General features: G+C 38.7%; 1 protein-coding gene across 2 annotated transcripts in view; it reads left to right on the forward strand.

The window, feature by feature from the left end:
- The window catches only part of XPNPEP3 (X-prolyl aminopeptidase 3), a 45,751-nt gene extending 25,914 nt beyond the window's left edge, over nt 1-19,837 (forward strand). For both annotated transcript variants that reach the window (XM_016162647.2, XM_016162649.2), the window contains exons 4-10: nt 123-325; nt 4,459-4,521; nt 5,361-5,474; nt 6,920-7,005; nt 11,870-12,050; nt 13,127-13,247; nt 16,314-19,837. In XM_016162647.2, the coding sequence (XP_016018133.2) occupies nt 123-325; nt 4,459-4,521; nt 5,361-5,474; nt 6,920-7,005; nt 11,870-12,050; nt 13,127-13,247; nt 16,314-16,480 (935 nt within the window). In that variant the 3' untranslated portion in view covers nt 16,481-19,837. The remainder of the gene's footprint in view (nt 1-122; nt 326-4,458; nt 4,522-5,360; nt 5,475-6,919; nt 7,006-11,869; nt 12,051-13,126; nt 13,248-16,313) is intronic.
- The last annotated feature ends 5,503 nt before the right edge of the window (nt 19,838-25,340 follow it).

Consider the following 25,340-nt stretch of genomic DNA (forward strand, 5'->3'; position numbering starts at 1 on the left):
ACCCCTGAGCATTCCACACTCCAGGTTTCATAGTTTTGACTCGTTTAAGTCATTTTGACAGCTGGTACTTCTTGTCGCTGTTAGTTTTATTTTAAATTCACTTTTCGGCTTCTCATTTCAAGCTGAGACACATACCCTCTGGTATGACTGGATGCGGCCCGCCAACGCACAGCTCCACGCTGACTACATGCAGCGCCTGACCGAGGCCAAAGCCCGGAGCAAGAACAAGATTCGGGCCGTCCAGTGGCTGGTCCACCGCCTCCGGCTGGTCAAATCTCCAGCTGAACTTGAGCGAATGCAGATCGCTGGAAAGGTGACATCACAGGTATGGTTCCTACAGAAAAAAACTGTTTTTGAAGGAAAAACTCTAAGCTCTTCGAGGTCAGTGGGCAGCTTACGGTTGTGTGTCCACTGCAGTAATCTCACGGCAGATGAGCGTCCGGCTCTCACTGATATTTGGTGAACACGTCTAGAGACTCGCTCAGGGCCTTGCGAGGCGAGGTAAATCCACCTTCTTGTATCTTTTACCTGTGACCTTAGTTGTTTCTCTTTGGATTATACATTAATTTTCTTTCTTTTCCCTACAACAACTGCCATAACAGTGGCAGGTAAACAGAGTTTGATGGTTAAAGAAGACTCATAGGACACAAATGACAATGCTTACAAATCTACAGCTATTATAGGGAAAGGGCACAGTATAGCAACAGCATCAGCGTAGGAATACCTCTCACAGCCAGCCTCAGAGAAGCCAGCTGCAGGCTCCTATTGTCCCCCCTCAGTAAGAGCTGGGTAGGATGCATCTTCTCTTGTGGGCCAAGAACCACAGGTGCATGCGTGGAACACCTGGGAACCTGGGAGCTCCAAATGGCATCTCAGCCAGGTGTTTTTGATTTTGGTCATGTTGACATATTTCTGCTATGTAACAACAAAGCCCTTCGGAGTTCTTAGGGAGACCAAGTACGAACCATTAATCTCACTGGCAGTATTGACAAGCTGATACAAACTGCTCTGAAACTCCTCTCAACACTATTAATCATTATGTTTCAGGCCTTGACCAGGAGCAGTTCCACGCAGAAACTAAAACAGCTCAAGCTAACTCCAGGCCCACAGGATTTAACCTCGTAGCACAGTAGCGTACAAGCATTTGAAGGCTACTTTTCTGTTTTCTACCTATAGTCTTCCCCAAGTTAAACATCATTTTCCTTAACCGTCTCTCTTACAGATTACTTTCCCTCATTTGGTAATCCTCCTCAGTATGGGCTCTGAGGAGTTTGTCAGTGTCCTAGCCATGGCCGAACCAGCAAAAACTACTTAAAACAAATGTCATAAGCATATGTCTTTGTCTTCCTTCAGATCATTGATTTCTAAAAGGAAGAGAAAAGCTAAGAATAGGTCTGTGGGATAATGTTTAGGGATCCAGAGAAATTGGCATCAGTCCAATGATCAGATATGTTTGGATAAGGTGTAAACGCGGCTATAAACCTACCTAGGGGTATTCTGATCCACACTTCCGTCACTCGTTCTCAGTGTTATCCGAGAGACTGTTTTAAGTGTTGTGCTAAAATTTAGAAGTATTAAATTGTGCTTTTCCCTTTATCTACTAACCCAGTAAAGACATCAGACAGAGAATTTGGCCTTATTTTTCTTAATAAACAACTTCTAACTACCAGTGATCATATTCTGAGAGTGCCAATTCCAGTCTAGAATGTTTCTGTAAGATTTTTGGATATTTGAGCAAAATAGTTTCCTTAAGAATAATGATGTTATATTTGTGTTCAGCTCAAACAAAAGTTTTCCTTCTTTTGGGGGGCAAGCCAGATATAATTTGTGTGCATATGATACAGATCAGTTGGATTTTTTGCACTCTGGGTTGATTTAAAACAAGTGAAGGACCTTGCCGCTAGTGTTTAGTAACCTTTACAGAGAGGAGAGATAGTAGAATGTGTGGGCAGAATAAAAGTGGGGTGCGACTCAGACCTCGTCCAGGTCAGATCTCTCCTACAACCAAACACACGTGTGTCCTGCCTCCTGAACATCTATACCTGAATTTCCCATAATTATCTAAACATGTGCCCTACTAGCTCTATCAAACCTGATTCTCCTCCTGTATTCTTTTTCATGGTTATAACAGCGACCTCCACCTAGCTGCTTTAGATATAAATGTGAAAGTTATCTAGACAATTGCTTCTCCCCAACACTGAAATCTAATTACCTGGTCTCCATGTACACTCCTAGGGAGGCAAAATAGTGTAGTAGAAAACAGACAGACCTGTTAACACCAAACTGCGTTATTTTGGCCCGCACCTAGCATGGTAAAACATCGAGTATCCTTTTGCCGTCTCCTTGCGTCCATTATTGCCTGAGTCTCAGTCACGCCAGCCAGAGTGATCTTATCAATCTGACTGTCCCTCTCCTACTTAAAGCTCTTTGGTGGCTCCTTGTTTTTAGGATTGAATTTCAACATGCTCTCACTCAAGACCTCTCATGGTCTGGCCCCTCCTGCCTGCTCTTCCAGCCTCACCGCTTCCACGTGTGCTTGACACTGTAGCCTTACTGGACTCTGAGATGGGTCGTAGTTTCATGTCACGCCTTTGCCTGGAGTGCCCTTTCCCTCCTCTCCAAATGGCACGGTCTCAAACATTACAGTCTCCCTGCTCTCCCACCGTCACTTGCAGGTAGACACGCACAGAAAACCTTTATGAAATCATTTTTGCTTTTTGTCTCCATTCTCCTTTCTCCAGAGCTGTATAGCGTCCATTCATGACGTGTTCTGATTATGAGATGCACAGCGTGAAATACAAAGAAAATCCACTTTACACTTTGAAGGAATCAAAACACAAACATTTAAATAGCACCTGGTGAAATAAGACGATCAAGTGTTAATTAAGAATATGGGCTACATTGTGACAAGACGACCCTAAGAAGTGGCAGTCACACAGTCTGCCTTTGATCTTTATAGGAAGGGCATCACATACACAGTGAAGAGAGGTAGCACTTAAACCATGTGCCATATATACTTGAATCGTCTGTGAAGAGGTGGCCTTATAGGAGGCACATGCATTACAAAAAGAAAGGAGGCAAAATCAGGCGTTTGATCGCTTAGGGAGCCAGAGGAACTTCTCTACTCCGTTCAGTCTGCACAGCTGTGTAAAGGGGCCGTGACTGTAAAAATTCTCTGTGCTATTTAGCAAAGGTTCGAAAGGAAATTAATAAAAAGACAAATTCCTCTTCTAAGTGACTAAGCCTCACTAGAAGTATGACACTTTTAGTTTTGTTTTGTTTTAGCTTCTCACTAAAAATACAGTGCTAACTAGTTACTTATCAACATTTGTGTATTTATAAAAATAAGTATCCTTTAACTAATTTTAACCGCTAATTCATTCAGCTAATGTTAATTAAATACCTACTATGGTGCCAGCCACTGCTCCGGGCTCTAAGGACACAGTGGTAAGCAGAACAGACTGTTCGTGGGTCCCTGTCCTCAGTCTACATTCTAAGTTGAGGCGAGATAGCAAACAAACATGAATAGTCAGCCGGAATTAAATGCCATGAAAATGAAGCAATGGAAGAGGAAAGAGTGTGATGAGAAGTGCTAATGTAGGTAGGGTGGTCAGAAACAGCCTCTCTAAGGACAATTCATTAGGGGAGCGATCAGAATGAGAAACAGAGCAAGCTGCTACGTGTCCCCACTGCCAGCCCATTCGCTTCTCCTCTGTTGGGGTTATCGTTACCTTGTACACTGAGAAATGTTATTAAAAATCCTTTTGCACACTGCATTCGTTCTTTGACTATAACGGCTCGAGAGAAATTCCTTGCTAGCTGTATCGTATACACAGATCCCTGTGCAACTGGTTTGTATTTACCCACAGACATCGGAAATTATCTAGCTGACAGTTTCCCTTTCGTGTATGTTTATGAATATGGAAAACACACACACATACAGTGTGGCTATCACAGAGAATTAATTACAATACTTATACCGTAGGCCAGTATTTCTCAACTAGATAGGGGCAGGGAACATTTGGCAATTTCCGATGATCAGAGCTGGGGAGTGCTCCTGGCCTCCTGCACCGAACAGGTCAGTCCCCACAGCAACGACACAAAGGCTCCAGCCCAGAACGTTAGTGGTGCTGAGGCCGGGAAACCCTACAGTAGACCGGACCGTTCAATCCAGAATTTCCTACGTTCTAAAGCCGTGGAAGCATGTTTCCATGCAGCTTGTTCCAGGAGACAGTGTATGTTCAGCCTGGGAGGGCTGACTCTGTCATCAGTCAGACATTCCTGAAAGCAGTGTTTTTCCTTTTGGAAATCAACGTTATCGTGCCTACAGTGTCACAACTTCGGGTCAACAAAATTGGGGGAAACGGTGCCTTTCTTTTGAGCTCCAACGTTTTGAATGTTTGAGTAAGCAATATAGTTAAAATGAGACTGTTCTTTTCATCCTCCTCCTCTTTGCAGGCTTTTATAGAAACCATGTTTTCCAGTAAAGCGCCCGTGGAGGAAAGTTTTCTTTATGCTAAGGTGAGCTGCAAATGGCTGGGAAGTTTTTGTTGGAGGCAAATGTCATTTCATTGATTCGCAGATGGCCTCCAGTTGGCTTCTATGGAAGTGACTCGGGTATCAGTGGAGAGGATTTGGTTCTTAAATGTCACTGGTAATTTATTAGATGAGTCTAAAATATGCAGAGCTACAATTAAATGAAGACATTGCAAAGCAGAACATATGAACAAGGAAAGGTTTCCACAATGTGAGATGAGAAGAATAGCACTGTTTAAGTAAATGTCCAGGAAGAGAATCGGAAGTAGTGCTGTAGACAGTAGCAGATGCTCGCCGGTCTCCAGCTCCATCCTCGGACGTAGTAAAATCAGTAGAAGTTGCCATTTGCCTATTAGCCTTTTTCACTTTTCCAGAGCATGTAGGTTGGTAGCTATCTGAAAGGTTGGTATGGGTCATTCAGAACTGCTGTTTAAAATGCAGCCATATTCTAGTGTTTATCTAAATAAGACTAAACAAACAATAACTTGACATGACTATCTCTTTACTCAGCCTTGATCATAGGTTTTCTGTGTCTTCTTCTGGACGTAACAATTTGAAAATCATAGGGAATTCAGGCACTCAGAAGAAAGAACAGATTTAATAATAGGGTTGAATAATGGGATTGAGATGAGAAAAAAAGAAGTGACCTGAAATTATAGCAAAAAAAATGTTTGGTTGGAGCCGATGAATAGTTTTTCAGTAATGACTTAGGATAAGTACTTAACTGGAGGTATGGACTGCTGAAGAAAGCCTGGGCTGGGATGGCCCTAAGGAAATTCTTTCTTCTGTCATACTTTTAGTCATGCTTTGCTGCTGTCTTTCAGTTTGAATTTGAATGCCGGGCCCGTGGAGCAGACATCTTAGCCTACCCACCTGTGGTTGCTGGAGGTAATCGGTCCAACACTTTGCACTATGTGAAGAATAATCAACTCATCAAGGTACACAAAGTGCCCTTCAGTGCTGCTTCCTCTGGGTCCAGGTGCCCTACTAGAGATTTACTCACTTCATGGTCCCCTGACCTTCAGCTTTTACAAAATAACTGTCATTTATAAAGTACTTTATGGCTTATAAGATGCTCTTACAGACACGATCTCATTGGATGCCCACATTAGTGCTGTGAGAAGGGCAGTTATTAACGTGCCTGTTTAATAGGGGAGGGAAATACACTTTAAAACAGTGGTAAACTCAGTAGTACAAAGCCAAGTATTCTACCCTAAAGCCTCTGCTCATTTCATTTTTTAACACTCCTCCCCTAAGGACTTGTAGCAACAGTGGGCCAAGCGTACGGGAGAAGACAGATTTTAAGAATGCCGTGTTAGCTGTGAAAGTACTTACCTTTTATGGTTTTCTCCTCAAATGACTATGCAAGTAAAGAATTCTGTATTCTTTTATTAAATTTGTTATCTATTTTAATATTCAGTAAATTCACAAGAGCAAATATAGCAAACAAGTAAATTAGGCAGCATAATTTTTTTTAACGAATATCGGGAAACCATCACTCAGTTCAAGAGCTGGAACATCACCGGTACCTTGTATCTATTCGTGCACCTTCATGCTCTATCGTTCTCCTGCCTCCCTCCCACAAGTAGCTAACTGGTATCCTAATTTTTTTTTTTCGTCATTCCCTTGGTTTCCTTGAAAAAATAACTTGTATCACATATACATGATTCTCAAAACAATATTGTTATTTTTTACTCATAAGTATAAAATAATACTAGTTGTTTTCTAACAGAGAATTTATTCTATCATTTTTCCAGAAATGAAAACCACATCTATTCTTCAAAGCTGCCATTACTATACATGGACTCATTTGACCATTATTCTGTGTGCCAAGTTCTGTGCTTATTTAGATATAAATAAGATACGCCCTGTCTTCACGCGTATAAATAGATAACTTCAACAAAACATGACAAGTAGTAAAATAGAGATATACCCAGAGGTTTTTGCTTCCCCGCATATATTTTGACGAAGAAACAGAAGGAGAAATGATATTCCAAAGTTAAATTGTTAAGGGTAATTGTATTTGAATAAGGCCCTGGATACCAACTTACACAGGATTTTGTTAATTAACATGATAATGGTAACATTTTGATCTGCTGTGTTTACACCTAGTAATTCAAACTCAAGCAGTCTGGTTCCAGAGCCTATGCGCTTAACCACCACTATGGAGTGGCACCTTTCTTGAACCAATGTGAATACTTTTGAAAAATTTAAATGCTGTTTCTTGTGAGAAGGAACCAGAGATTAGTCTCCTTTAAACTAGAATTAAAAGGGAAAAAAAATGTGCGTGTGTGTTTAATAAAAAGCACAAAGGGTTTAAATTAGGAAAAACAACTGACAGTCATGAGGCCACCTACTTAGATCTATCTTACTTTTGTTCCAGGATGGGGAAATGGTGCTGCTGGATGGGGGTTGTGAGTCTTCTTGTTACGTGAGTGACATCACCCGTACCTGGCCGGTCAATGGCAGGTAAGGCTTATATGAACCCCAGTGCTTCTTAGGAATATGGATATATTTGTAATAAATGACTAAAGAAACATACAGGTCCACTCTAGCTCAGGTTACCTGCCTTTCCAAACCTCCTAATTATTTTCTAAGACTGTTTTATTCATCATATAATAGGATCAGGCCCCTAGAAACACCTGCTTAACACACACACACTAAAAAAAAATTGGAAGTTTTTATTTTCTGATGACAAAAATAATATTTAGGTTGTAGTAGAATAGTTTGGCTGGATTAACCTTCCACATATAATAATTATAAAATCTGGGCAAAATATTAAAAACGAGTATTTAAAGGCACCAGCGAGCTTTCAGAAACTGGCAGAAACTGCCCTTGAAAGAACTGCGATGGGTAAGATAAGTAGTTAGGGCTTTTTGCCTGAGAATACGTCCCAATCCACATAGCATGGGCATCAGAAAACCACTGCCTAATTGGTTTAAAGTATCATAGGATGGAGTTAGGTGCTGGCAGAACAGCCAGAAAGATTAGGGAAAATCCCGAAAGAGCAGTTTCTGCAGATGGGTGAGCCCTAAAATCTGCATATAAAGTATTCCCAAATCCTTGTCCAATCACTAAATTATGTGTTGAGGGAAACCCCAGGAGGCTCCCCAAATACCAGCAACTAGAAATTCAAAGGACTGACCAAAGATTTTAGTTGCTTCCCACTGAGAGCAGAGTTTGCATCCTGAATCCAGCCAAGTTAATGGGGTCACTCTTTAAAAGAACTTTACAGAATTCTAGAATCTGTACATTGTATCATTCATAATTTCCAATATTCAATTTAAAAAAAAAATAGTAGACGTGAGAAAAATAAGGAAAATGTGACCCATAATCAAGACAAACATAGTCAGTGAAAACAAATGCTAAAGTACCCTGATATCCCAATTAGCAGACCAGGACTTTAAGGAAGCTACAATAGGTATGCTCAAGGAGTTAAAGGAAGATATAAGCACAATGAGTGAATAAATCGGGACTCCCCCAAGTAATGGTAACTGTAAAGTTAAGATAATGATTACGTACTGCAAGCACTGTAATTATTATGAGATACACAGAAGGGGCTTCCTTGGTAGTCGGCCAGTTCAGTTTTTTAATTTGGCTGGTGTTTACCTTATAATTTCTTAAGGTATATATTAAGTTTGTTTGCCTTTCTGTATCTGTGTTTTGTTTTACAATAAAAATTAGACAAAAAAAATGAAAATTCTAAAGCTGAAAAGTATATAACCGAAATGGAAAATTCATGAGATTGATTGGAGGCAGCAGAAACCAGTGAACTTGAAGAGAGATAGAAATTATTCAGAAATACATTTTAGAAAAATAAACAAAACTTCAGAAACCTTTGAGACATTTTCAAGCCATCTAACATACATCTAAGTGAAGGCCTAGAAATTGATTGTATTGACATTTGTAGAGCACCACATCCACCAACTGCAGAATACACATCCTTTTCAAATACTCATGGAACATTCGCTAAAATAGGCCATTTGCTGAGCCGTGAAACAAGTCTCAGTTTCAAAAGACTAAAGTCTTACAGAATGTGTTCTCTGACTACAATGGAATTAAATTAGAATGTCACAGCAATAAGATATATTTTTAAATCTCCACATGTTTGGAAATTAGCGAATGCATTCTAAATAACCTGTGGGTCAAAGAAGCAACCACGAGGGAAAGGGAAGAAACCAAAAAGTATTCCAAGTTGAGTGATAATGAAAATACTGCATATCAAAATGTGCGGGATGCAGCAAGGCGGGAATGCATAGCTTTAATTAGAATGCTTTTATTAGAAGGAAGAAAGGTTTAAAATCAATAATGTAAGCTTCTACCTTAAAAAGCTATTAAAAAGATGAGCAGATTAAACCCAGAGTAAGTATGAGGAAGGACATAATGAAGATAAGACCAAAATATCAATGAAATAGAAAAAAAGACAAAACAGTAGAGAAAAGTAACAAAGCCAAATGGTTATTTCCCTAAATAGATTAGTCAAATTGATAAACTCCCTAGAAAGAGAAAATGAGGGCAAATACGAATTATCATAATTAGGAATAAAAGGGGATATCACTATAAATCTTGAAGATATTAAAAGGATAACAAGATAATATTATGAACAACTGTATGTATTCATCATCGTGAGTCACTGAGGAAATACAAATTAAATTAAGCCGCTGCACATCCGCTAGAACGGCTCACAGTGTTGGCTGTGATGCAGCGCAACTGGAACTTGCATATATTGCTCTCAGTAATGGAAAATGCTACAGTTAATTTGGGAAAAAAATAGCGGTGTCTTATAAAGTTAAATAAACACTGTTTCTTTGACCTAACAAGTTCACTTCTAGGTTTTGAGCTAAGAAAAATGAAAACACATGCCCACAAAAAGACTTGTACAAGAATATTCCCAACAGCTTTAATTCATAATAGCCCAAAACTGGAAACAACCTAACTCCATCAACCGGAGAACAAATAGACAAATCGTGGTCTATTCATACAATGGAATAACACTCATTAATAGAAAGGAACAAACTACTGATCAAAATAACACCGTGGACATTATGTTTCATGAAGGAAGCCGAACACAAAAGAGTACATGTTACACATGTTGATTCCATTTATATGATGTTCTAAAATAGGCAAAAGTAAGGTGAAAATAATCAGAATGGCATTTACCGCTAGAGGTGAGGGTATTGATTAGGAATAGACATGGACTTTCTGAGGGGATGGCAGTGTTCTGTATCATAGGGATGTAGGTCTGGATCAGTCAGAATTCTCCAGAGAAATAGAACTAATATGGGTGTGTGTGTGTGTTGGTAGGTAGGTCGATTGAAAATGACTGATTGATTTTAAGGAATTGACTCACATTTGTAGGGCCTGGCATGTCTGAATTTTGCAGTGCAGGCCCGCAGGCTGGAAACTTGAGCAAAAGTTGCTGTTGTAGTCTTGAGGCAGAATCCAGTAGAGCAAGGCAGTTCTAGCACTTGAGTTCACTTAGCATAGGCTCCCTTTTTGTCCGTGCTTCAGCCAGCCAACCAAATAAACTGTTAGAGGCTTTCTGGCCCCTCGAGCTGCAATATCAAATCCAGGCTCTCTGCTTAGGGGATTCATACCCATAAATTCAGCCTGATCCGACTTAATGTTCTTTCTACCATTATTCCACACGTTGATATCCATTCCCACGCATTTCATGACCATACTTTTCATGACCTGCTGGGAGCAGAGTCTAGTTAAAGGTCTAGAAGTAGCTACCAAGGCAACTGCTTGTAGGGAGATACTTACAGATTCTCAGTCAGAACAGGATTAATAGAAAAACGTAGGGATTCCATCCCAGATGGACGGAAGGGCTGCTTCTACTGGCAGAGGGCTCAGTGTCCCTAGCTTCATCAGGACTGGTACATCCTTTTGTGTCAGGATTATACAACTCAGATTTGTGTATTTCAGTGTGTGTTAAATTTACATTTAAATATCTGTTTTAAAATATTTAGTGATACTGTAGTGGGGTGGAGTATGAGTATAAACAACAATGTTGATAATGGCTAAATGTGAGAGATGAGTATGTAGGTATTCATTAACCATTATATTGTTATATTTAACTGTTCCTGCTTTAAGAGACTTTTAGATTGTATCTATTACAATCTTTAAAATCATCACAGTGAACATTTTTCTAAATTCAGCTTTTTTTAAATTTCGGATATTTTTAGGAAGGATTCTCAGAGCAGAATTTTATGAGCATCTTTGAAGGCCTTTGAGTTCATTGACTATACTGATTTACACTCCCATCAACACTGCATGAAAGTACATATCATATATAACCCCAGCTTAATTTTTTCTCATTTTCCCTCATAATTGCTAAAGAAATTATCATTCTATGGACACCTAGAAACCGTTAAGTTACTAGTAACCAAAATATCAACCAGTTTACCTCACGACATCTTTGCCTATGAGAAGTGGATCCCTAAGCTTTTTTTTTTTTTTTTTTAATAATAAAAAAAAATGGGAAGGATCAAGGGCGAGCCTGGTCTGGCTCTCCGACTGCATTCATGGCTGCTGCATCTTCCAGCCCCACCTCATGTATACCTGCTGTTTGAAGGAAAGATTGTTTCTGCTCCAGCTTGAAGGGTTGTTGCTCTTCCTGTTGAGCATTCAGGGTATGATTAAAGTAACGATATGTGGGTACTGATTAAACGTCTACAGTGCCCCAACATCATCGCCTTCCCCTTTTTCTAATCGAACTTAAGAGCAAATGTCAAAAAATAGTTCCACGGCTAAAACCTTTTTTTCCTTAAAGAAAGAGTTTATATGGCCTATACTGCTAGACAGAAAAGGACCAGGTCCCGGGGCATGAAGTCTGAACCACCAGCAACAGAGCTAAATGGAGAAAGCAACGTACCTGCCATCCTAGAGCTGATGGGCACTTTTACTCATTGGGTTTTGGGGAAGAAAGATGTAAGTTGTTTTGAAAGAATTTCCACTGGCTACAGATGAGGGGGTGGCGGGAAAAGGTGAAGCAGGGGCAATTCTGTGATAGGAGCACAGTCCATAGGGAAGAATTATTTACTATTGATTGGTTAAGGCAACAGTCCCGTGCATGCATATGCGAGATGCTGTGGCATCCGTGGTCCTAATGGATGCCTGGAGGCTGATTCAGAGCTCCCACACAGTCAGATATGAGCAGTCTTTTGTTAGTCGGCCCACAGCTATTAACTGGTTAACTATTCCTGCCCCTTCCTCTCACTCTCTGGCCACTGTAATTTAATTTATGGCATCTCAGAATTTTTCTCTTGTCACAAACTTCCTGCAGTGTCAGATAACCCAAATTTGAGTTCTTCGGTTTTCCCGTGCCCAGGTTCACAGCACCTCAGGCAGAACTCTATGAAGCTGTTCTAGAGATCCAGAGAGATTGTCTGACCCTCTGCTCCCCCGGAACAAGCTTGGAAAACATCTACAGCATGATGATAACCCTGATAGGACAGAAGCTGAAAGAGTTGGGGATCGCAAAGAACATTAAGGAGAATAATGGCTTCGCGGTATTTCACTTCTTTTGACTTCAGCTCTCCAGAACACCTGACATGCTCCTCGGTTTTAGCCCATGTGATGCTCATTAGATTTAGAAATGATCTTTGTGATTCTTCCTGGGTAAGAGGGACATAGATTGTGGATTAAAACAAAGGGAGTCAGTACTAACTTCTCCCACAAGATGGCAGCACATTCTGGTTCATTGCATACTGTGTAACTACTTCAATCGTCAGAAAACAGAAAATGAAGTCTGGTGTAGACAGGGTGGGAAAGGATACAAAAAGGAGGAGAGGTTAACTCTTAATTCTTCTCTGGTGATTTGGAAAAGGTAGAGGTCGAAGGGGATTGTATCTGTTGTTTCACTGACATCGTCGAGACTCTGATAGTATCCTCTAAGGGCCTTGTCTTCAGTGAATTTCATCTGCATCCAGAATGTAATGACGTTCAGTAAAAATGTAAAGCCTCATCTTTACATAACGATGCCAGGTGGTCAAGCCAGACAGACCGTGAAGGCATCTTCATCTCCAACGTTAGGCTACTAGGGTTTCTTTTACCGATAGTAGAGAAGCTATAAATTCCTCCTGCTCAGGCCAGCAAATCTTTAATTAATGGATAGAAATATCCAGGCCACTAAATACCTACTAATTACTGTGTTATCTGATGTTTCATGCCGACTCCACAAGTTGCTTTGAGATACTTAGTCTTCAGGGTAGACTTCCTGAGAGGGATGTGCAAACATTGAAAAGAACTATTCTAACATAATCATCCTCCCTCTCCCAAGAAAAGAGACTTTCATTTGCCACAGTCATTACCGGAGTTGCCCAAGTTAGCATGTGTGTAGTATATTAAATGGTGGGAATGGAAATGTGACTAGTTAGAATGCCTTAGAATGCCTTTGGCAGAATTGCACAGAGAGGTGGCAGTTTACCAGGCCTCTTAAGCACTAGCCCAGGACAGGTTAAACATAAGGGGCAGAACCAGGGGGGCGATAGAGATTAACACATACCTCACTGACTTACACATGCACAACTTTCCCTATAAGGGGTCATTGCTCTAAAACACTGCGGCAATTAATTATCTTTTCCAGGCTGCTCGAAAATACTGCCCTCATCACGTTGGCCATTACCTTGGGATGGATGTCCATGACACTCCAGACATGCCCCGCTCCCTCCCTCTGCAGCCTGGCATGGTGATCACAGTGGAGCCAGGTAAGGGGCGATGCTCGCATAGCAGCCTCTGACCCCTTGGGACACGTAATAGTAGGGTCAGATAGAAAAGTAAACATCATTTATTTTTACCTGAACCAACATAATTCCATCAGGAGACAGGAAAATGAGTCTCTTCTGTGTAGAAGGGAACTTCATTTTAGATTTTTCTTGAGCTTTCTTATTTAACATCGCACAGTTTGTCTCATTTGACTTCTCCAGTAAACAGATAGAGACCACTTTCTATAAGTAGATATTGAGAAATAAATTACTTTTATAAAGAATTATTTTTTAATTACAATTTTACGATATTGTTAGTTTCAGGTATACAACATAGTGATTAGACATTTACGTAACGTATGAAGCAATCACCCTGATAAGTCTAGTACCCCTCTGACATCATACATAGTTGTTACAGTATTATTGATTATATTCCCCGTACTATACCTTACATCCCCGTGACAGTTTGCACATCTTGATCTCTTCCTCTTTTCCACCCGTCCTCCAACTCCCCTCCCATCTGGCAACCATCAAAATGTTCTCTGTATCTCTGAGTTTCTGTTCTGTTCGTCTATCTTGTCTTTTTTAGATTTCTTATATAAGTGAAATCACATGGTATTTGTCTTTCTCTGTATGACCCAATTCACGTGGTGCAATACCCTCTAGGTCCATCCATGTTGCAGATGGCAAGATTTAACTCTTTTTTTTTTTTTATGGCTGATTAATATTCCATTTATATATGTACCACTTCTTTATCTATGCGTTCATCAGTGGTCACTTAAGCTGCTTTCATTTCTTGGCCATTGTAAACAATGCTGCAATGAACATAGGGATGCATATGTTTTTATGAGTTAGTTTTTTGGGTTTCTTCGGATGAATACTCGAAAGTGAAATTGCCGGGTCCTTCTTGTCTCTTGTTATAGCCTTTCATTAAAGTCTATTTTGTCTGGTACAAGTATTGCTGCCATAGCTCGTTGTGTGTGTTTGTTTCCTTTTTCATGAAATACTGTTTTCTGTCACTTTACTTTCAGTTAGTTTGTGTGTGTCTTTCAATCTGAAGTGAGTCTCTTGTAGGCAGCATATATGAGGGTCTTGTTATCCCTTCAGACACCATATATCTTTTGATCGGAGCATTTAATCCATTTACATTTAAAGTTGTAATTGATAGGTATGTAGTTTTTGCCATTTTATTATTCCTATTTTTGACATTTTTTTTCTTCTTCCGAAAGCCCTTTAACATTTCCTATAATGCTGGTTTGGTGTTGACGAACTTTAGATTTTTCTAGTCTGGGAAGCTCTTTTTCTGTACTTCGATTCTAAATGATAGCTTTGCTGGGCAGTATAATCTTGGTTGTAGATCCTTGCTTTTCATCACTTGGAATATTTTCTGCCAGCCCCTTCTGGCCTGCACAGTTTCTGTTGAGAAACTGGCTGACAGAGAAATAGGCTGACAGTCTAATGGGAGCATCTTTGTAGATAACCAACTGCTTTTCTCTTGCTGCTTTTAAGATATTCTTCTCTTTGTCTTTAACCCTTGGCATTTTAATTATAATGTGCCCTGGCATGGGCCCCCTTGGGCTCATCTTATTTGAGACACTCTGCACTTCCTGGACTTGTATTTCTATTTTTTCTTTGCCAGGTTAGAAGTTTTCCATCATTATTTCTTTAAATAGATTTTCGAGTCCTTGCTCTCTCTCTCTTCCTTCTGGTACCCCTATGATGCAAATGTTGGTACACTCTATATCGTCCCAGAGGCCCCTTAAACCAGCCTCATTTTTTGGATACTTTTTTCCTTTTACTGTTCTGATTGCATGTTTTCTGCTACCCTATCTACTAAATTGCTGATTCAGTCCTCCGCTTCATCTAATCTACTGTTTGATTCCTTCTAATGTATTGTTCATTTCAGTTATTGTATCCTTCATCTCCGACTGGTTCTTTTTATCTGCTCTATCTCCATTTTTACATTTCCTATCTTTTTGTTGAAGTTCTCACTGAGATCATCGAGCATCCTTATGACTACTGTTTTGAACTCTGCATCTAATAAATTACTCTTCTCCATTTTGTTTAGTTCTTTTTTCTGGAGTTTTGTTACAATGGTTCGCCAGCTGGCACGATGCCAAGCATTGGGCAGATCAGCAGAGAAGCGGCGACCATAGCAGAGTGTGAAGATCGATATTAGCAGAGTCAACTTTTAAATACCGATGCTGTTTTTATCATTTTTAGATTTCAGGTGTTTTCATCTCTAACTTGTGTAATTGTAGCTGGGACACGTCTTTTATACCACCCTTTGAACCCAGTCATACGTTGCTGTCTGTGGCCCTTAAACCATCTAGTCCAGTATAATCGGTACCTGGTGTAGTATCTCTAATATGAAGACTGTCATCTGTCTGACTTCATGATTAGAAAGGGTTCTTTGGACTCTTGGAACCTTCCAGATGTTCATTAAAGTCTTCCTCTTTCATCTCCTACTTTATATTATATACATCTGTTACATTTATGGCTTATGTGAGAGGGCTTATTTGAATATTTCTGCAGCTTCTGGTTGTTCAGGCTAATCATCGCTAAATAAGTATTTTTAAGATACATTTTAAAATACCTTATATCTTTATTTTAGGAAAGTTCCCTTTTTCCAGGAGCCTATTAGGCAGAGACAGATGCATTTATATAATCTACTGATTCCCACTGTATATTGACATACTCATAAGTAACTTAAGTAGCCTGTTTGAGCCACTAGACTGTGACAGAATCATGATCAACATTATTGTAGTTTTATGGAGCCCGTAATCTAGTATATAAAGTAACTATAATTTTAAAAAAGAAATAAAAACTAAATAAAAAATAAAAGTAACTATAATAATAGTTCTAGTAATGATAGTCAACATTTATTAACCATTATGTACTAGACACTTTTGTTTGTATTATCTCATTTAATCTCCACAGCTCTAGGTAGATACTGTCAAGATCCCAGTTTTACAGATGACTTGTAACACAGAGAGGTTAACTTTCTTGCCTGAAATCATCCAGTTACTTCCATTTATGAATAGCACATTCTGTTTTTCTACTCCATAGGCATTTATATTCCAGAGGATGACAGAGATGCCCCAGAGAAGTTTCGTGGTCTTGGCATACGAATTGAGGATGATGTAGTGGTGACTCAGGACTCACCTCTCATCCTTTCTGCGGATTGTCCCAAAGAGATAAGTGACATCGAACAGATATGCAGCAGGGCCTCTTGACCCTCACCGCGCCCACAAGCGTCTCAGGTTCAAGAAGGGTGCACGCTGGCGTCCATGCTCATGTGCTTTCTGAGTGTCTGCGTTTTATGTGCGCTCCATTTGGGAGTTCAGCAGCCGTATGAATGTATGTAGTAGTTGTGTGTGTGGTCTTTTTTGTTTTAAGTTACTAGAAATCTGCAAAACAGAATTTTTGTTACTATAACTTTAGTGGCATTACTTCTGTAATGACCCAGGCAAGCTTAATTTTTAAACAAAGAAAAATCGGGTTACATGTGTCTATGCATTTTAGTTAACATATTTAAATGTATAGAAAATCCTTTTTTTCCATGTCTTTTCCTTTCTGTGCTTTTGCTAAGATCCATCTAATATTGTTAAGATGTTTGTGTGATGCTTATATTTTGAGCAAATCACCAAGGTCTCTGCCTACACTAAAAGCCACCCATCAGTGATTATGCGTGGTCACTGCATACCTTCCATAGCTCCTGCCTACCTGTTCCAGAGCCTGCTTACCTCCTGGAACCACGCAAAGCCCTCGTGGGCACTGGTGTCCCATGTTCTCACCGTTCAGCCACAGCCCAGATTCCAGCAACATTAGCTAAGAAAGCAGTTTTGAGCCTTTCTTGTTATGTGGTTGCTTAGGGCCTGGAAAGTATTTTGATTCTTGATAAGAAAGGAAATGGAAGAGAAAGAGAAGTGCATAGGTGTCTGCTACAGATCCAGTTCTCCATCCATCTGTTCTTAACCTGAAGATGATTCCTTTCCCAGACATCCATGCTTCCTTTAGAGATTCTTAATGCCTGACCTCATAGCGCGCCCTTGAGCTGCTGCCCTGGCCAAGGGCAGGTCCTCTACTTACCCCATTAAAGTCAGAGGAATGCCACCCAGTTTTCAGAAAAATACCCCTGTTATCATTCTATGATTTCCTCTAGTGCTAACAGAAAACACAGTATGGAACCCACCAAAATCAAGTATCCAATGATCCTTGTCTTTGTGTGACATTAGCATTAAAAGGGCATATTTCCCTCAACACAACGTTGATGCAGTTATACAAGAACTCACTTTGCAAAGTGAACACCGCTGGATTATTGTAGACAGTTTATGTGGGAGCTTCTGTCTAAAAGGGAAGCTTTAAGAATTAGCATGTCCCCCTCCTTTAAACCTGGGGATGAGCCAAGATGTACAAAACATGCTGAGTGTTAGCCTACATTTGTGGGTTTTTAAGAAAACATTTGTATTTGTGAGGCACAAACTAGGAGATTAACACTCCCCGCGGCGGTGCTAAAGGTTTGCCCACCGTATCAGGAAAACCCAAGGTACAGAGCCCAAAACAGACAGGCAGTGACTTCATCAGGAAGCGAAGATAATGTTGGAAATCAAAGTAATACAAGTGTCCTGACAGTCCGGCAGCTGTGGGAATGGGTGGCCGCACGGCTGGAGTCATCATCCCCATGCCCGCCCTCCCTCCACCTTCTTACATGTGCTGCTTTCTAAAAGAAGGGGGCTAAAACCCAAGGCTCAGCCTGTGCTTCTCATTCTCTGGGCCTCTGTGAACCCTTGAATTGGGTTTCCTTTGTTCCTTTACTGTCCTGGAATAAGGAATTTCCTTTTCTTCCTGAAAATCATCTTCTGCGGCCTTCAACTTTTTAGCTAAACACCTTGGTGCCTTTTACATACAGCAGCATACCGAGACACGAAACCGACTCCTTCCGGTTAGACTGCAGTTAGGTTCTGCAGCTGCTGCGAGTGGTAGTTAAAATGCCGTCGAGGAATTCTGGTGACTTAGTTCCTGACCCAGGTATCGTTGTCCTTTGAGTCCCAGATTAACCACTACGGCTAAACCTGTCAATCAGACTATCAAAACCATCAAGAGGTGACATGGTGATCCTCTCAGAGCAGTGTCTTAGGGTCTGTCTGGTGTATCCAGGATTCAGGAGTGGACAGTTGTGCAGAGTGTAGGAATCTCACCTATTTTTCATCAAACCACAGACACACCCCACATTTCCCTCCATGTCTAAGTATAATAAATACTTTACATATATACCAAGCTCTCCTGTAATGAAAACCTGGATTTTAAAAAATCTTTTGAATGTTCCACTGGAATTTTTCTCCTTGGAGTGAATAGATGAGGTCACATCTTTACAATACAATCTAAATGAAAGCTGCAGATCTACATAGCCTCTGCCACGTACTTTTATGTGTTTATTTCAGGAATCGCTATTTTTCACCCTTATTCAGGAAACAGGAACTGTTTTTATCTGAAACACAGCAGTAGAAACGCTGGAATAAGAACTCCTTTTCCCAAGTCATAGTATCCAGGTTAGGGAGGTGCTTCTGAGAGTGACTTCATTTTCTTTGTGTACGCCTTCTTTCAGAATATTGTTTTCTCATTAATTTTTATAAGATCAGAAAGGGAAAACTCCTACCATAGATACTATACTATAATTGCAACTAAGATCCATGAAACAAGTTAAATCTCCAGATAAAAGACATCGTAACTCATTAAAATAGAACAATCGGACTTTTATATTTTTCAAAATGTTCATAACCAGTACCTGCGTCAGCTTTCTTAGTAATAGAAAGAGTGCAGATGTGGTGCATGAGAGCTGCCTCTCCCTCTGTCCACGTCAGAGATCACAAGTAAAGCCTAGCGACTGTCCCATCAGTGCAGCTGTGGCCTCAGAGTCCTTTGTAACCGTGTTTCTGACAACTGCTACCAATAAAACAGAATAGGAGTTAGACCTTAACTGCCATCCCTCAACCTGCATATAACAGATGGTAATGTAACTTATTTGTGTGTATACATTAGAAACTAAGTGAGGACCCAGGACGGTGGCTGCATAAAGGACCTACTTGGAAGAGGTTACTATGGCTTGGTTAATTTCTTTTATTCTAATTTTCTTAATTTAAGCTGTTTGGGTTTAGTTTTAAGCCCAGGCTAATATACTTCAGGCTGAAGTGTTTAATGCTCCTCATACAATGAGAAGATGACTACATCATGAAACCCTAACCCTGGAGCAGAATTCCACAGTCGCAAAGCATGTGGATCCTCCTGACTGCTCTTCTCACCTCTGCCTTTGTGTCTCTGAGGAACTTGGGGTGAGCATCAGTATTGTTCGCATGGGGTCCCCATGAAATCAGGGCCTCTTGGGGTGTGCTTCATGAGACTCTGAAAGAACTAGTCTTTGTTAGCATTTCTTAATGCTTCGAATGACTTTTGTGCAATTATATAAATTCAATTTGGACAAAACGCTGTTACTTTTAAGGCTGCCCACTGAAAATAAATATATAATTCCCCAACAAGGGAAAAGCATTTGTTACTGTCATTTCAAAAATAAACTATAAAATGATATAAAAGTATATGGCATGTGTGTTATTTTCAAATTTAGAGTTTACAGCTTTAAATTTGAGAACATTTTGATTTACAGAATATTTTACATAGTATTCATTAACTGCAGTCACAAAATCATAATAGCAAACTGAGATGATCTTGTTAGTCATAGAGGGAGAAAAATCAATGGATTAGATCCAGCCTATTCAGAGATTGACTCAAGGATCTAATGTACAACATGGTGACTGTAGTTGATAACACTGTATTGTATAATTAAAATTTGTTAATAAGAGAGTAGAACTTAAAGGTTCTCACCAAAAAAAAAAGAAAAAGATAAATACGTGAGTTGATGGATGTGCTAATTAACTAGATAGAGGACATCCTTTTATAATGTATACTTATATCAAATCATCACCATGTTGTACATTTTAAATATCTTAAAATTTTGTCCATTATACCTCAAGAATCCTAGGGGGAAAATGTGGTTTACTCTCCATAAAACTGCCCCTTAGGTCTTCAGACAGGACCTGTAGCACTTAAGACAACTATAGCCTTGAGCATTTTATGAAGGATGTATTTCGTGGGGAAGTAGGATCAATTTGCAAAATCATAAATATGTAAAATTTCTCAGTGAGCCGCATAACAAATCTTAAGAGTAGCCATCTCTCCCTATGAGGAATCCTCTTTAAAATCTGAGGCTTTAATGCACGCTTTCCAACATCTTTCATATCCTGGAACACATAAAAAAATTTTTTGTATGGCACAATGGAATAACTTGGAGGGACTTCAGCATACATACATGTGACTTAGAGAAAAAAATTCATTATATATCCTTTATATAATTACGATTTTTAAAATTGTACATTCCATAGAAATGTTTAAATTTGTATAACACTTCCAAAAGTTAGTTTTTAAAATGTCAATAAAAGACTTGGCTTACTTTTGGTAATGTGACTCTTTTGATAACAGGCTGAAATGCCTACACAATTCCTGATTCAGACTTTTTAGTGATAATGTCTTCAGTTCTTCATAAAAACCATCTATAAGAAACTTGTTCGCACAAAACATTTTAAACTTTTTATGATCATTCAAAAATTTGATTGAATTGACAAATGGATAAACAAAATGTGGTGTCCCCATACGATGAAATATTATTCAGCCTTAGAAAGGAACAAAGTACTGATACATGCCACAACATGGATGAACCTTGAAAACAGTCTGCTAAGTGGAAGATGCCAGACTCAAAAGGCGCATGTTCTGCAATTCCATTTATATCATGTCCACAATAGGCAAATTTATGGAAATAGAAAGTAGCTTAGTGGCGCAAGGGGCTGAGGACAGGGAAAATGGAGAGTGACTGCTAATAGTTTCTTTTTTAGGTGATGAAATGTTCTAAAATTAGATGGTAGTAGCTTCACAACTCTGAATGTACTAAAACCCGTTGAATTGTATACTTTTCAAGAGCAATTTATGGTAAATGAATTAAATCTCAATAACATACAATTAAAATTTAAAGAATGTAATAACTTCCTCTCATTGACAAAATATAATGTGCAATACCTTATAATGTGGATGTCCAATCGAATTGAAATATTTACATCAAATATTTCAAGATACTGAAGCTATAACTTGCAGAATGTACGTATGTTTTTAGAACAGTCCCCCTGCCCATAGCTTTGACTACAGAGGTCAGACGCATCAGGGGAGCAGAAAGCTGGACTATCTGGAGCTGCACCTGTGAAGAGCTGCGGCCCAGTCTTTAGCCCCATGACACCCAACATCACCTTAGGTACCTAAACACCAGCTGCTCCAGTAACTCCATGGCTTCCTTGTCTCTGATGAGCAGCAGCACACACAACGGTTACGGCAGAAGTGGATGGCCAGGTGGTAGTGCCCCTCTTTGGCCATATTTAAGTGAGTCCAGGGCTCCTGATGATAAGGTGACAGATAAGGGGCTCTGGTTACTCCAAGCTCCAACCATCTGGCCATCCCAACGGGTTCCATATCTCCCAGCATACCAATTTCAGGTCATATCATTTAGGGTATTTTATTTAATATCATAAAATCTAGAATTATACTCACTAGAGCTTACCTTGGACATAAAAATTTGTGACACTAAGTAAATACTGATCCAAATTTCCACTAGTTTTTAAAGCCCAGTGGTTCTGGATAATTGCCACTAAATGCTATCCTTCTTTTCCCAGGAAAGTTGGGGTTGGGGAGCAAGCCCACAATGGTATATCAAAAATATTTATAAAAATAGTTATCCTGGAAAATGTCATTTAATACTTAATTGCTTAGTGTTTGGTTTTGCTTCTCTGCATGTTACATAGATTAAAATCTTTAAGTCTATGGCCATGGTACCCTGATCTTGCTGATCTTACATATTAGTTCTAAGAGTTTTTTTTAAAAAGATTCCTTGAGATTTTCCATATAAACTACATGTCATCTAGAAATGGGACAGTATCATTTTTCTTTCTGATTTATATACCTCTTACTTCCTTATCGTACTTGCTAGAAGTTCCAGTACTACATTCATTAATAGTGCTCACTTATTGAAGGAGGCCATCCCTGCCACGTTCCCAGTTTTTTGGGGAAAACATTCAATATTTCACAATTAAATATAACATTAGCTGCAGGATTTTTTGTAGGTGCTTTTCATCAAGTTGAGGAAGTTCTCCTCTATTACTATTTTTCTGAGCGTTTTTATCATGAATGGATGTTGAATTTTTTAAAATGTTTTTTCTAGATCTGTTATCATGATCATGTGATCCTTCTTCTTAAACCTCTTAGTATGGCAGAATCCATTGATTGATTTTAAAATATTGAGCCTTACATCCCTGGAAGAAACCATACTTTACCATGGTAAATAATTTATTTTATGTATTGCTGGACTCTACTTGCTAATATTTTGTTAAGGATTTTTACGTTCATATTCATGAGATATGTTGGTCTGTAGTTTTTGTTGGTTTTGTTTGTTTGTTTTGTATTATCTTTGTCTAGTTTTGTTATCAGTTTCTGGGAGAGAATATGTAGAATAGTTTTAATTTATCCTTAGCCATTTGGTAGAATTCTCCAGTAAAACCATCTCAGCCTGGAGATTTATTTTTTTGGAAGTTTTAAAGTTATAAATTCAATTTCCTTAATATATATAAGGCAATTCAAATATCTATTTCATAATGGATGAATCATGATAATTTGTGTTTTTTAAGCAAATGGTCCATTGTGTCTAAGTTGTCAAATAGGTGTGTAGGGTTTGTGGTATTCCTTTATGATCTTTTTATGTCTGCAAGATATGTATTGATATCTTCTGTTTCAATCCTGATACTGCTAATCTGTGTCTTCTCTCTTTTGCTTTGTTAGTCCTGCCAGAAGTATGTTAATATTATTGATCCTTTCAAAGAATTCATTTTTTGTTTCATTGATTTTTTAAATTTTCTGTTTTCAAATTTGTTGATTTTTGCTCTTCATTTCTTTCATTCTGCTTGCTTTGGGTTTATTTGCTCTTCTAGGTTCTTAAAGTGGGAACTTAGATTATCATTTTCCTCTTTTCTAATGTGTATGTTTAGTGCTAAAAAATTTCCCTCTCAGCACTATTTTGGCAGTGTCCATACATTTTGATAGGTTCTGTTTTCATTTTCATTCAGCTCAACAGATATTTTTAAAATTTCCCTTAAGACTTCATCTTTGATCCATCGATTACTTAGAAATTTGTTTAGTTTCTAGGTGTTTGTAAAATTTCCTGTTATCTTGTTATTGACTTTCAGTTTGATTTCATTGCAGTTGAAGAGCACCCTGTATGATTTCAATTTTTTGAAACTTTTTACAAATTGTTTTATGGCCCAGGACATGGTCTGCCTTGGTATATGTTCCACGGCACCTTAAAAAGAATATGTATACTGCTGATGAATTTCTAAAATGTTCCTTAGATCCCCTTGGTTGATGGCATTGCTTCTTCCTTCTATATTCCTGATTTTCTGTTTGGTTGCTCTAATCCATCATCGAGAGGGGTGTTGAAGTCTCCAGTCATAATGGTTGATTTGTCTATTTCTACTTTCAGGTCTATCAGTTTTTGCTTCACATATTTTGCAGCAGTTTTATGGTGTATATATATTTAGGATTGCTATGTCTTCTCAGTAAATTGACTTTTTAAATATTATATAATATCCTTCTGCCCCTCTTTGGTCATTTCTTTTGCTCCGAAGTATACTTTATCTGGTATTAATATAGCCACTCCTGCTTTCTTTTGATTGTTTTCGTGGTGTATCTTTTCCATCCTTTGACTAACTCCATGCCTATATCGTTATAGTTGAAGTGAGTTTCTTGTACATAGCATATATTGGGTCATGTTTTTTAATCCACTCTGTCAATATATCTCTTAATCGGTATATTTAGACAATTTACATTTAATGTAATTACTGATATGTTAAGGATTAAAGCTGTTATTTTTTATTTCATTTGCTCTTTGTTTTTCATTTCTCTGTTTTTCTGCCTTTGTGTTACTTGAACATTTTTTCAAATTCCATTTTGATTTATCTATAATGTCTTTGAATGTATCTCTTTGTAAGTTTTAAAGTGACTGTTCTAGGTATTATATTTTTATATATATATCTTGACAGTCTACTGATGTCATCATTTCACCAGTTTGAGTGAAGTATAGAATATTTTCTTAAATATTCCCCCACATTTATTTAGTACCTGATAAAACAGTGCAATAATTTTTAATTCGACCGTTAAAGATGATTTGAAAAACTCAAGAGAAGAAAAGCATATTGTATTTACCCCTGTTTTTTGTTTACTATGTTCTTTCTTCTTCCTGATATTCCAAGATTCCTTGTTTTATTGTTTCTTTTCTGTTTAAAGAACTTCCTTTAGCCATTTTTGGGGTAGATCTGCTAGTGACAAACTCTCTTAGTTTTCCTTTATCTGAGAATATCCTGGTTGCCCCTTACGTGCTGAAGGATATTTCCCCTGGATATAGAATTCTGGGTTGACAGATTTGGGGGGGTTTCTACACTGCAAAAAATACACCGCCACTTCTTTCTGGCCTCCGTGGTTTCTAATGAGAAATTCACTGTCAATCAATTTTCCTTTTCAGTGGGTAAGTTGTGATTTTCTCTAGCTGCTTTCAAGATTTTTTCCTTTGTCTTCAGTTTTCAGAAGTTTAATTTTAAAATGTCCAGGCATGAATTTCTTTGGGTTTACCTTGTTTAGGATTTGCACAATTTCTCGAATCTATGGATTTATGTTTCTTGCCAAATTTGAGAAGTAGTCAACCACTGTTATCAATTTCCTTTTCAGTCTGGCCCTCTTTGTCTTTTCCTTTTGGAGCTCTGATGACATAAATGTTAGATCTTTTGCTATAGTCCCATAGGTTCCTGAGGCTCTGAAGGTTTTTATTTTTATTTTTTCAGCCTATTCTCTGTCTCTTATTCAGATTGGGTAATTTCCATTTTCTGTCTTCCAGTATGGTGATTCCCTAGCCTCTAACTCCCATCGTTTCCATTCTGCTTTTGAGCCCATCCATTGAGA

Source organism: Rousettus aegyptiacus, unplaced genomic scaffold, assembly GCF_014176215.1.
Source record: "Rousettus aegyptiacus isolate mRouAeg1 unplaced genomic scaffold, mRouAeg1.p scaffold_m13_p_2, whole genome shotgun sequence".
In the NCBI taxonomy this organism is placed as follows: domain Eukaryota; kingdom Metazoa; phylum Chordata; class Mammalia; order Chiroptera; family Pteropodidae; genus Rousettus; species Rousettus aegyptiacus.